The 10,609-nt window shown below is 63.1% G+C and overlaps 1 protein-coding gene across 2 annotated transcripts; it reads left to right on the forward strand.

Annotated features, from left to right (window-relative positions):
• On the forward strand, positions 1 to 9,151 carry LOC116963824 (transcription factor E2F2). 2 transcript variants are annotated; one of them, XM_042793946.1, is made up of 6 exons: positions 1 to 643; positions 5,927 to 6,014; positions 6,379 to 6,598; positions 6,727 to 6,885; positions 7,110 to 7,224; positions 7,514 to 9,151. In XM_042793946.1, the coding sequence occupies exons 1-6, from the start codon at positions 362 to 364 to the stop codon at positions 7,997 to 7,999; spliced, it is 1,350 nt and encodes a 449-aa protein (XP_042649880.1). In that variant the 5' UTR covers positions 1 to 361; the 3' UTR covers positions 8,000 to 9,151. The 2 variants fall into 2 exon arrangements, with proteins under 2 accessions (XP_042649880.1, XP_032857555.2); XM_033001664.2 differs by lacking the exon at positions 1 to 643 and adding an exon at positions 4,900 to 4,966.
• Positions 9,152 to 10,609: the final 1,458 nt, after the last annotated feature.

The following is a 10,609-nucleotide window of genomic DNA, read 5'->3' on the forward strand; positions in this document are numbered from 1 at the left end:
AAAAAAAAAAGGAGCAGTCGGGGCCGGGCGCGATCGGGCAGTAGCGGAGCCGGGCGCGGGGGGGCTCCGGCTGCCCCGGCCCCATCCGGCCCGAGCGCGGGCGATTTTTGGGGCCAAAGGAGCTTTTTCCACCCGGTTTTGGTGGCGCCGCCGCGGCGTTGTTCCTCTGCAGGTTTTTCGGGGGTGGGGGGGTTTGGAGAGCGGCCGGCGGGATCCCCGCCAACTCCCGCTCCCCCAAAATGCCACTGCTGAGATTGTGACACCCCCCCCCATCCCCCCTCCTTGCTGCAAAATCGCGGGGTGCTTCTGCCCCCCCCTCCTCCCCTCCCCTCGGCCTGGGCTTCTCGGAAAGGACTTTGCAATGCTGCGGCTCCCCAGGGGAGTGTCCCACGCCTCGGGGAGGGGGGGCGCCGCCCTCCTGCCCCCCCCTCCCCACCACCACCCGAAGAAGGTCATGTCGGTGATGGGCTCTTCCAAGCGGGGGGCTTCCAGCCTGGGCAGCCCTCCGTTACCCTGCTTCACCCAGATCTACACGCCGGCGGCTGTCAGCAGCGTCCCCACTTCCCAGGGAGGGGGTCTCTATGCCACCCCCCAGGGCCCCCAACTCAGGACCCTCCGCTCGGCCTCGGTGGGACGGCTGCCGGTAAGGTGTCTGCACCCCATCCCCTCCTTGGGCATTGCTTTGGTGGGATGGGGGGGTCTGAGGGCTCCGTGCAGCGGGGGGAGCAAAGAGGTGGGTGACCCCAGGATGTACAGCACCCTCCCCTTCCAAATTTTGCAGCTTATATTGGGGTCTGCACCCCACTAAGTAGTCTCTTTGGGGTGGGGGAGGGTAAAGTTTGAAATCAGAAGTCGCAGTGAAATGGCTTATACATTTCTCAACTTCCCTTTGCCCCTGCGTGCCCGCAAAGCTGGCTCCCGGCTTCCGCTTTTCAGCCTTTTTCGGCCTTTTTTTTCTCTCTCTGGTCTGCAAACAATTCAGGTCGTACCTTAAAGCCCGGCCGCCCAGCCGAGGCCCTTTGCAAACCTCTTTCCCTGTTAAGGAAGCGAGAGCTGGGTGCAGGCAGCGCTCCTGCCCGCTGCGGGTGGGGGGACACTGTCCCTGCCCGCTGGCTCTCCCCACGCCGGGGCTGTGACCCCCGGGGTGACCCATCACCCGGGGAGGTGGGGGGACACGGGACAGGGGTGGTTCAGCGCCGCTGCCCGAGCTTGGTTCCTGCCTGTGGTTACAGCAGAGCTTGCAATGCCTTTATATTTTTTTTATTTTTTTTTTTTTGCGGGGAGGGGTGTGTGAATTTGAAGCGATCCCCATCCTCCGTGGGACACCCCAGAGCTTTGCAGCAGGGACCCTGATGGTGGGAGCTGTGCGGGTTGGCACGGGGAGGGGGGTTGCTGGCCCTGCCCTGTGTCCCTGTCACCCAGCCCGGGGTCAGGGCTGCGCTTGCAAAGCCTGGCACCCGCTGCCCCTAAACAGGGAAACTGAGGCCCAGGTCGGGTGCTGGCCCCGTACAAAGCATCGGGGTGCACGAGCAGCTCTGCCCAGCTCATCTCTCCTCCCGGGGTGCCCCTGCCGAGCCCCCGGCCAGTCGGCCCCATTGGCAGCTGGCATTTAATTCCTGCCTGCCCCAGCCCGGGCATGCGTCCAGCCCTCACTGTGAGCCTCTGTTCTCCCCGGGTCCTTGGAGGGATCCCAGACCCCACTAACTTCAATTTAATTTTTTCAAGGCTTGATTTATTTATTTATTCCCCCCCTTCTCCCTGGACCCTGATGCTCAGTGCCAGCTGGGGACATCACTGTGGCTGGGGGAGGGGGGGGGTGTCTTTGCTCCCCGCTTTGTGCCACGGCTGCGGGGCTGGCTAGGGCCGTTGCGAGCCCCGTCCCGGGGGGCTCCGGGACCACCTGTCTCCTCCCCAGCCCCTTTGTCTCCAAACTGCATGAGATGCCGCATCCTGCGCTGCCAGGGGCTGTTGTTTAAGGAGACGCCTGCACCTCTTCCCCCTCCCCTAAAAACATCCCCCCCAAACCCACAGTCCTGTTTCCATGCATCGCTGCGGGGCGGGTTTTGGGCTAACAGCCTCTTGGGCATCACCACCACCATCATCATCACTGACAGCAGGAGATGCTCAGGGTGTTCCTGCCCACGACTGTCCCCTGAAGAACGTCTGGGGGGGCTCATGTGACAGTTGAGGACATGAAGTGCTCCTGCATCCCCCTTGGTGGCTTGCAGGCGATGTTCCCCTCTGGCCCCACCCCATTCCCTAATGCTGCGATCCCGTTCCTGGCGCTGGAGATCCCATTTCCAACCCTGGTGCAATACTCGCAGTTCTGGCACCTGGGGCTGCCCCCCCCCCCCCCTCCGATTTATGGGCACAATCTTTGTGTGCAGATCCAGGGCGATCAGATAATGAACATTTCCTCCCAATTCCTGAGCAGGGCAATTGCGGCCGCTCCCACCTGCTTGCTGGATTTGTGCCATATAAATGATCTGGGGTCACCTGGTTCAGCTGGAGGCAGCCCATCACCTTGCATCTGGCCGCAGGAAGGAGCGATGGGTTGTGTCTCATGGTCTGAAAAAGTCTCGGATTTCCTTTAGTTTCTGATTTGAGGGTCCTAGAGTAGGTAAATGCATTTTCCTCCATGAAAAATGCGTGTTTTGGAGTGGTTTTAGCCCGTGCCAATCCTATCCTGAGTATTTGTCCTGTTCCTGGTCATATGGGGTCTCTGCAGGGGCTGTGGGATCTCTATAGGGGCTCGGGGCTGTGAAGGAGCCCTGGAGAGAGCAATGTCTCCACCGTGGGGTCCTGGCTTTCCCTGCCTCCTCCATGCTGGGACAAGGATGTTCACATGCCACGGTTTGGGTGCAAGCTGTCGGGGCTGAGCCGCCCATGCAAAGAGCACCCAGCAGCACCCCAGCTTCTGCTGGGGTGGCCCAGGGTGATCCCGTCCCCCTCTTGATCCCATCAAGGGTTTTTCTGCATGGGTAGGAGGGGGGATTTTGGGGGGCGCAGGGAGCTGCGGGAGGGTTGGGATGGGGTTGGAAGGTGGTGAGCGTCCTGTCACCCTTGGAGGGACTTTTTCTGGCTCTGGCTTTTACAGCCTCCAGCTCCTCTGCTGGGAAATGTCTCTGGCCGGGCCTTTCCCCTCCATCCGCACTGGGATGGGGCTGTGGGAGGGGATGGAGATGCTGGCTGCATCTCGGCGTGGGGAGTGGTACCTGGGGGGGTGGGTACCGCCTTCCTCCCCAGCGCAGGGTGCTCTCCCCATCCCGGGGCCAGGGCTGGGGTCAGCCTCCCTCCCCTGCCCACGGTGGGGCTGAAAGCCCCCCTGACCCCCCAAACCTGGAGGTTCTGCATCCCCCTGTCCCCCCTCTCCGTGCCTCACTATCCCTCAGCCATCTCAAAGGTGGGGGAGGACACACCACACCCTGGGGGCCCTGATCCAGTAGCCCCTTGGCATGAGCAGCATCCCTGGTGTGGTGGCACAATCCCGGGGTGCCCTGTGCCCCTCCCTGCCCCAACATCCCCCCCCCCCCCCCCCCCGCCAGCTCCGGGAGCCCATCCCCCGGGCGGTGCATTCCCACGCCCCGGGGGGGGCCAAAAGGGCCCGGGGAAGGCCCAGGCAAGCCCGGAGAAGGCAGCGGGTGCTCTTGAAAGGAAACGTTGGCAGGAGGAGCCCGCCATGGCCCCCCCGGGGGGGAGAGGGCTGCTCTGATGCTTGGGCTGGGCGCAGGGTGTAGCCCCTGGCGCCAGGGCTGGGCCGAGGGCTGCTTGGCAGGCAGAGCTGGCAGGGGGCCTGGCCTGCCCCCCCCCACTGCTTTACCACCCCCCTCCTCCCCAGCAGGCTCCTGCCCTTGCCCCAGGGAAAGGTCGAGCCTCCTCTCCCATCCCTAGCATCATATCGGGGGTGTAGGTGCGAGCCCCCACATCGTGGGAAGCAGCGGTTGGGGGCTGGTGAGTGGCGTGGGGGGGGGTCCTGCTGTGCCCTTGGGGTTTGGTCCTTGCCCCCCCCCATCTGCTCTGGTTCATCCCAGCTCTCCCCCCTCCCCAGTCCTGGCAGGGTACTGGGAGCCCCTCACTGTGCCCCCGCTCAGCTGTTGTGTGCCTAATCCTGCCTGGCTGAGGCGGGGGGGGGGCAGCAGCTGGGGCACAGGAGGGACCCCCTTGTCCATTGTCCCTTGCTGGTGTGTCCCAGCACTGTGGGGTCCTGCCCCTGCCTGAGCCCACTGAGCTCCCCCCTCCCTCCCCTGCCCCAAACTGCGTGTGGGGGAGCCAGGGGTCCCACTTTCTCCCCTCCTGTGCATGGGGAGGGGAGACCACCTTGGTGGCTGTGGCCCTGGGGGCGTCAGAGGTGGCCGGGGACACCAGGACCTGTTGTAGGTTGCTTCTGCGCCTCAGTTTCCCCATTGCTTGGGCAGATGGGGTGCAGCTGATCCCCCCCCCCCCGCCCCCCCATCAGCAATGGGAACACACTGGTGGCCACAGCCATCGGTGTCCAGGGAAGCAAGGGTTTGGGTGCCAGCAGAAGGGGGGCCAGGAGGGTGCCCCCCGCCTCGTCCCAAATCGTGCTGGCAGATGCATGGGGTCTGATCCGGGGCAGGTGTTTCCCATGCGCTCGGCGTTAACCGTTGGGGTGCCGGCAGCTCGGGGGCAGATCCGGGGGCGCGGGGCCGGGGATGGAGGCGCGTTCGCTGGGGAAAACCTGCTCGGGGAAGGGAGGGAGGGAACAGATTCCCACAGGAGCTCGGGACCAACCTGGCTCCCTGGGGGGGCGGAAAACAGCCCCCGGCGCCTCTCCCGCCAGCCCCCTTGGGTGGGAACGTTGCCGAGGTGCCCAACCCTTCCCCGCAAAGTGGGGTGTGCTCCCCAAGGAGCTGCTGTCAGAGCCGTGCTGAGCCGGCACAGGGACCTTGGCACCATGCGGGACGTGCTGGGGGGCACCCTATGGGACAGCCCGGCCTGGGAGCAGGTATTTGGGGGGGGGCTACGGGATGGGGCTGGGGGGCTGCTTTTTGCTGCTGAGCTTAAGTGTCCCCCTGAAGTCCCCCTGCTCCTATTTGGGGAGATGGGTGGTGGTGGTGGGGATCCTGAGGGATTTGCGTGTGTTGGGAGGGTGGTTTGGTGACACCCCCACAGCTCCTGTCGGCATCTGCTCTGCTGCACCCCCCTCCCCATTCTCTGGGTCTCTTCTCCTGCAGTGATGCTGGGTGTGTGTGTGTGTGTGTTCCTTGGGGCCAATTTCAAGAAGCTGCTTGCCCAGGCGAGGGGATGGTGTATGTGGGGAGGTGTCCCTGGTCCCAGGACCCAGCAGCCCCCCTGTCTCATTCCTCAACCCCCCCACCCCCCCTGCCTTGCCCCAGTTTCCCTCCAGCTGGGTGCACGGGTCCCGGGGGAGGGCTGAGCCCCACCAGTCCCAGGTGTGCTGGTGGCAGCTGGGTGCCCTCGGCTGCCTCCAACCGTAGCCAGGAGGGGGGTGGGTGTGTGTGTGTGAAACCCCGCACCCCAACAAACCAGCTGGCAGGGTGGGAGGGTGAAGATCCGACCTCGGAGCTGCCGCCGTTCCCAGGGCTCGGCCCCACGGACCCATGCCAGGAGCTGGGGGCGAGGGGAAATCCCAGTAGGTTCCCCGCGGGTGCCAGGGGAGCGCTGGGGTGGGCTGGGACGCTGGGGAGGAAGTGGGCAGGAAGCCACAGGGGGGTGCCCGGACCCCCCATCTCCTCCCCACCCAGTTCTCCCAGTGGCCCTTCGCCCTGCTGGGTGCTGCGGGAGCCCTTCCCAGAGAGGGTTTTGCAACTGGATGAACCTCTTGCGAGATCCACCCCACCCCACCTCCCTGGGCTGTGGCACCCAGGGCTCTGCCGATGCCCTCGGGGGGCTCAAGGGGGGTGTCTGACTCGGCCCTGACATGGGGTTTTCTCTCCTGCTCCAGGCCAAGAGGAAACTGGACCTGGAAGGCCCCGAATTTCGCACACCCAAGGGGAAGGGCAGGACGCTGGCGCAGGTCCCCAGCCCCAGGAGTAAGTGGTGCTGGGTGAGACGGGGTGGGGGGGGCTGGGAGGGGGACAGACCCCATTTGTCTCTCCTCTTAGAGCTGCTGCAATGTCCCCTCTAGTACCACCTAAAGTGACCCGAGGTGACACCATGGGAGCAGTGCCCACTCCTCAGTTCCCTTCTTGCTGTTGTTCGGCAGCTCTTTGAGCTGATTCAACTCACTGTGCTGGCAGAAAATTCCCTGGGGGGGGTTATTTCTGGGTTATTTTTCCACCAGGTTAGGGATTGTACAGTGTTTAATGTCCCCAGCGCGTCCAGCCCCTTGTCACCTCCATCCCACGTCCCACACTAAGGAGAGGATGGGGTGGGGGGTGTCTCGTTTCCTCACAGCCCCCAAGTCTCCTGGGGAGAAGACTCGCTACGACACCTCGCTGGGGCTGCTCACCAAAAAATTCATCCGTTTGCTGAATGAGTCACCCGACGGCGTCGTGGATCTCAACCGGGCGGCCGAGGTGCTGGAGGTGCAGAAACGTCGCATCTACGACATCACCAACGTGCTGGAGGGCATCCAGCTCATCCGCAAGAAGTCCAAGAACAACATCCAGTGGATGTGAGTGACGCCGGGGGGGGGGGGGATGGACGATGGACGTGGGACATGGGGACAGGGCAGGGTGGAGGGACAAGTGGCTCGGGGACGTGTAGGGTGGGCTGTCACTCGGGTGCCATCTCTGCTGGCAGGGGGACGGGGATCTTTGAGGACGCGACGGTGACGGCGAAGCAGCAGGCGCTGCGGGGAGAGCTGGCCGAACTGGCCAGGACGGAGAGGACGCTGGACCAGCTCCTGCAGGACTGTGCCCAGCAGCTCCGGCAGCTGGCCGACGACAAAGCCAACCAGAGATATCCTTGCTGGGGGAGGTGGGGAGGGGGGGAAAGGGTCTTGGGGACAGGGGACGGAGTCTCGGGGGACCCCTCTGAGCCCCTTCTCCTCCAACTGGCTTTCAGCCCCACCGTGGGCAGGGGAGGGAGGCTGACCCCAATGTTCAGAGGCTGCTGCTGGGATGGGGGGGTTGAGCCGTCCCCCTTGCAGCCCCTCTTTTTTCCTATACCTTGTCCCCGTCCACGCTGGCTTACGTCACCTACCAGGACCTCCGCGCCATCAGCGACTTCCAGGAGCAGACGGTGATCGCCGTGAAGGCTCCCCCGGAGACGCAACTGGAGGTGCCCGACTTCAGCGAGGTGTGTGGAGGGCCTGGACTGGCGCCTTCCCCCTCCCCCTGCGGCGGGGTCGGGGTCCGGGGTGCTGCTGTGGGTGCTGCTGCATCTGTGCCATCCTTGATGGGTTCGTCTGGGGAGTCCCAAGGGTGCAGCCCAGCATGGCCCTGGGTGGCTTTGGGGTGTTTTGTGGGGCTGTTTGACCCTGAGCTGGTCCTTTAGATGTTGCAGTGCCCTGCCTGAACCCCAGGTGGGTTGGGGTCAGTGGGGTGAGATATGGGTGCCCCCCTGAGCCTTGCTCTGCCCCCCCCAGGACAACCTCCAGCTCCACTTGAAGAGCACCAACGGCCCCATCGAGGTGTACCTCTGCCCGGAGGAGATCACGGAGGAGAGCCCCACCAAGGACCATGGTGTCCCCTCTGCTGCCACCTCCCCACAGGACCACGCCATATCCCCTTCCCCGCCAAGCAGCCCTGGGCCAGCCCCACAACCTCCCCACGCCATCCCTCAGAGCTGGGGGGGCATGGGAACCCCCTCCTCACCCTCATCTCTGCCTCTCACTGTCCCGGGGGGGCCCAGCTCGCTACTGGAGATGGAGGCCGGGCTCCTGGGCTCACCCCCACACCTCCTGCAGCAGACGGAGGACCAGTTGCCCTGCACCCCCTCCCACCTGGACTCGGGACCCTTCGTCACCTTCTCACCCCCCCTGGAACAGGACGACTATCTCTGGGGGCTGGAGGGTGAGGGCGTCAGTGACCTCTTTGAAGCGTACGACCTGGGGGACCTGCTGAAGCCCTGAGCCCCCCAATCCCCGTTGTCTTTGTCCCCTCTGGTCACTTGTGTCATGAGCGCGTGGGGTCTCTGCGGGGTGGCTGGAGAGTGTGGGATGGGTCAGGGAGTGCTGGGTTTTCTGAGGGGGGGGGGTGGTGGTGGGCTTCTGTTGGCCGCCCTGGGTGGCTTCTCCTTGCTGACCTGGGTTGGTTGTCACCTGGGGGTTGTGTTTGTCACCTCATTGGGCTCCAGGAGTGCCCTGGAGAGGTGGAAACCTCTGGGAACCAGGGGGTCCCATCCCAGCACTGGCCATAAAACTGTGGGGTGCCAGCACTGATGCTCCCCACCATAACCCCCCGCCACCTTGGGGGCTGCTGGTGGACTGGGGGTGCCTTTGGGTGCACAGGGTGGGTTAGGGGCACGCACTTGGGGGACAGAGAAACCCCTGCCCAGCATGGGCCATGCGGGGGGGGGGGGTGTCATGTTTTGGAGCCACTCCAGTTGCTGCCCAGTTAGACTGGTTCTTTGGGGTCATGATAGGTTGTTTTGAGCAGTGTTTCCCCACGCTGCAGCTAGAATATCCTTAAAAAAAAAAAAATAATCAGGCAGCAAATCTGAGGTCACCTTCAGGTGAAGAGAGGATGAAGCTCATGTGCAGGCACTGCACCTACAGCCTCCAAAATCAGCAGCTCAGGCAAATCCCTGGCCGGGACATGGAGCTGTATTTCCCTGGGGCGTGCAGCCCCTCTCCCCCAGTCCGTACCAGCTCCCTCCAGCCTCTTGGAGCTGTTGGTGCTGGGGGTATTGAAACTGGAGTGTACTGGGAGGAATGCTATATACTGGTGGCTGGAGCATCACCTGCAGAGAGGGGCTTGGGAAGCAGCATGGGACAAGCCCCCAGACACGGGGCTGGATACGGCTTCTAATTGTGCCATGGCAAAATATATGTAATTATTGCACTGTATTTATACAGGACCCCCCTTTCGGCACGGTGCTGGTGAGGGTCGGGTTGGTATTTTGATTTTTAAGCGAGTGTATTTAAGTTGTCCTCCCTTGGGTTGGTTCTCCTGCGGTTTAGCTCGGAGGCGGTGTGGGTGAGTGTGTTTTGGCGTGGAAAAACTTGTGGCACTTGATGTTTTCTGCCCGGAAGGGGATGAAATAAAATAAAACTTTGGAGTTATAAGGGGCTGTTTTCCTCTAAGCAGCAAAATGTTGGGGTGGCTTAGGAGTAAGGAGGTGTTGGGCTGGTTTTGCTCCTGTTTTCAGTGCAAAAAAGCCTGTTTTGGGGCCTTGTAACTGACCAGCCTGCTCCAGAGGAGCTGGTGGAGAAGGGGGTTGAGATGAAGCTGTGGAGTGAGGGAAATGGGTCTGACCTGCTGCGGATCAGTGATTTCCAGCCCAAACCCATCTGGTCTGAGCATAAGCCCCTTGGACCAGGAGTGTGGGAGAAGCCTGGGGGCTGGGGCACCCCGGGTCCTGGGACTGGGATGGGCTTGTGCACCTGGATTTGGGGGCAGGTTTGGAGGCTGCAGGGTGAGCCCCTGGTGGGGCCGTGCCTTCCGCAGGGTGCTGCCCCACGACATCTACCCCTGCCAAGTCATGCCGTGACCTGGTGACGCCAAGAGTGCTGGTGGTGTGGTGATGGCTGGTGATGCTCGATGGTACCAGTGATGGCTGGTGGTACCTGGTGATGGCTGGTGGAGCCTGGGGTCACGGTATGTTTTGGTGTTGCATTGCTTGTCTGGTGGGGTGGAGGAAGAAGAGGAGGAGGAGGAGGAAGGAGAGCCCCGGCCCAGGTAAGTCGGGTGAAGGGCAGAGTGCTGTAGCCACGGTCCTGCCCCCATCCACCGGGGATGTCTCGGAGCAGCTGGGGGGTGTCCCCAAGGCATGTCGCCCCCCCCCGCAGTCCCCAGGCCGGCCAGGAGGTGGCAGGGCCACCCCAATAAAGGGGCTGTCCCCAGCCCCACGCCTGGAGGGACCCCGCGGTACACCCGGGAGAAGTGGGGGGTCTGGGGGGTCTCAGCCCTGCCCGGAGGGGCTGCAAGTTTTGGGAGTGGGGTGAGGGTGTCTTTTCAAGCCCGGCCGGTGCCACTGTAAGCCTGTACCCTGGGTTGCCCCTATGGCTGCTCTGCTGTGTCCCCCAACGGAGGCTTTGGGGGTGCCTGTCTGCTGGGGGGCTCTTACCCATTGGGAACCTGCAAATTCCTCCTGTTCCCATCCTGCCTGGGTTGCAGCCTCTTAACCCTGTGTCTGCCAGAGCCCTGCCAAAGAAGATGTACCAGGACCTCGGTGGGTGCTGGGCCTCCCCCAAATTGGGGTGGGCAGACTGCACCCCAAGGCCAAAGCATGGGCACCTCTGCTTGTCGGTGCCTGAAGGATCGAATCTTTAAGGTGCAACTGTTCACCCTATGGCCTGCAACTTCTGTTCCTGGGTCCCTTGTCCCCTCCCCAGCACCTCAGAAACAGTGGGTTAGAGCAAGGCTCGGACCAGCTCTCTCTGGTTAGTCACAAACCTGAGTTTTACTGAGCCCTACTTCAGGCTCAATAAAAGGGGACAGGGGTCTGTCACCCCCTAATCTACCCTGGGTGAGGGGTGCAGGAGAGACGGGCTTGGGGGGGGGGGGGTTGTGGAAAGCAA

The sequence above is a fragment of the Tyto alba genome, unplaced genomic scaffold, assembly GCF_018691265.1.
Source record: "Tyto alba isolate M040663 unplaced genomic scaffold, T.alba_DEE_v4.0 Super-Scaffold_20, whole genome shotgun sequence".
NCBI lineage: Eukaryota > Metazoa > Chordata > Aves > Strigiformes > Tytonidae > Tyto > Tyto alba.

What these genes read in the sequence shown, in the direction of transcription:
- LOC116963824 (XM_042793946.1), top strand. Translation starts at nt 362, where the DNA reads ATGCTGCGGCTCCCCAGGGGAGTGTCCCACGCCTCGGGGAGGGGGGGC. An exon ending in GCAGGTCCCCAGCCCCAGGA is followed by an intron (nt 6,015 to 6,378) that starts GTAAGTGGTGCT and finishes GTTTCCTCACAG; the next exon opens with CCCCCAAGTCTCCTGGGGAG. An exon ending in AAGAACAACATCCAGTGGAT is followed by an intron (nt 6,599 to 6,726) that starts GTGAGTGACGCC and finishes CTCTGCTGGCAG; the next exon opens with GGGGACGGGGATCTTTGAGG.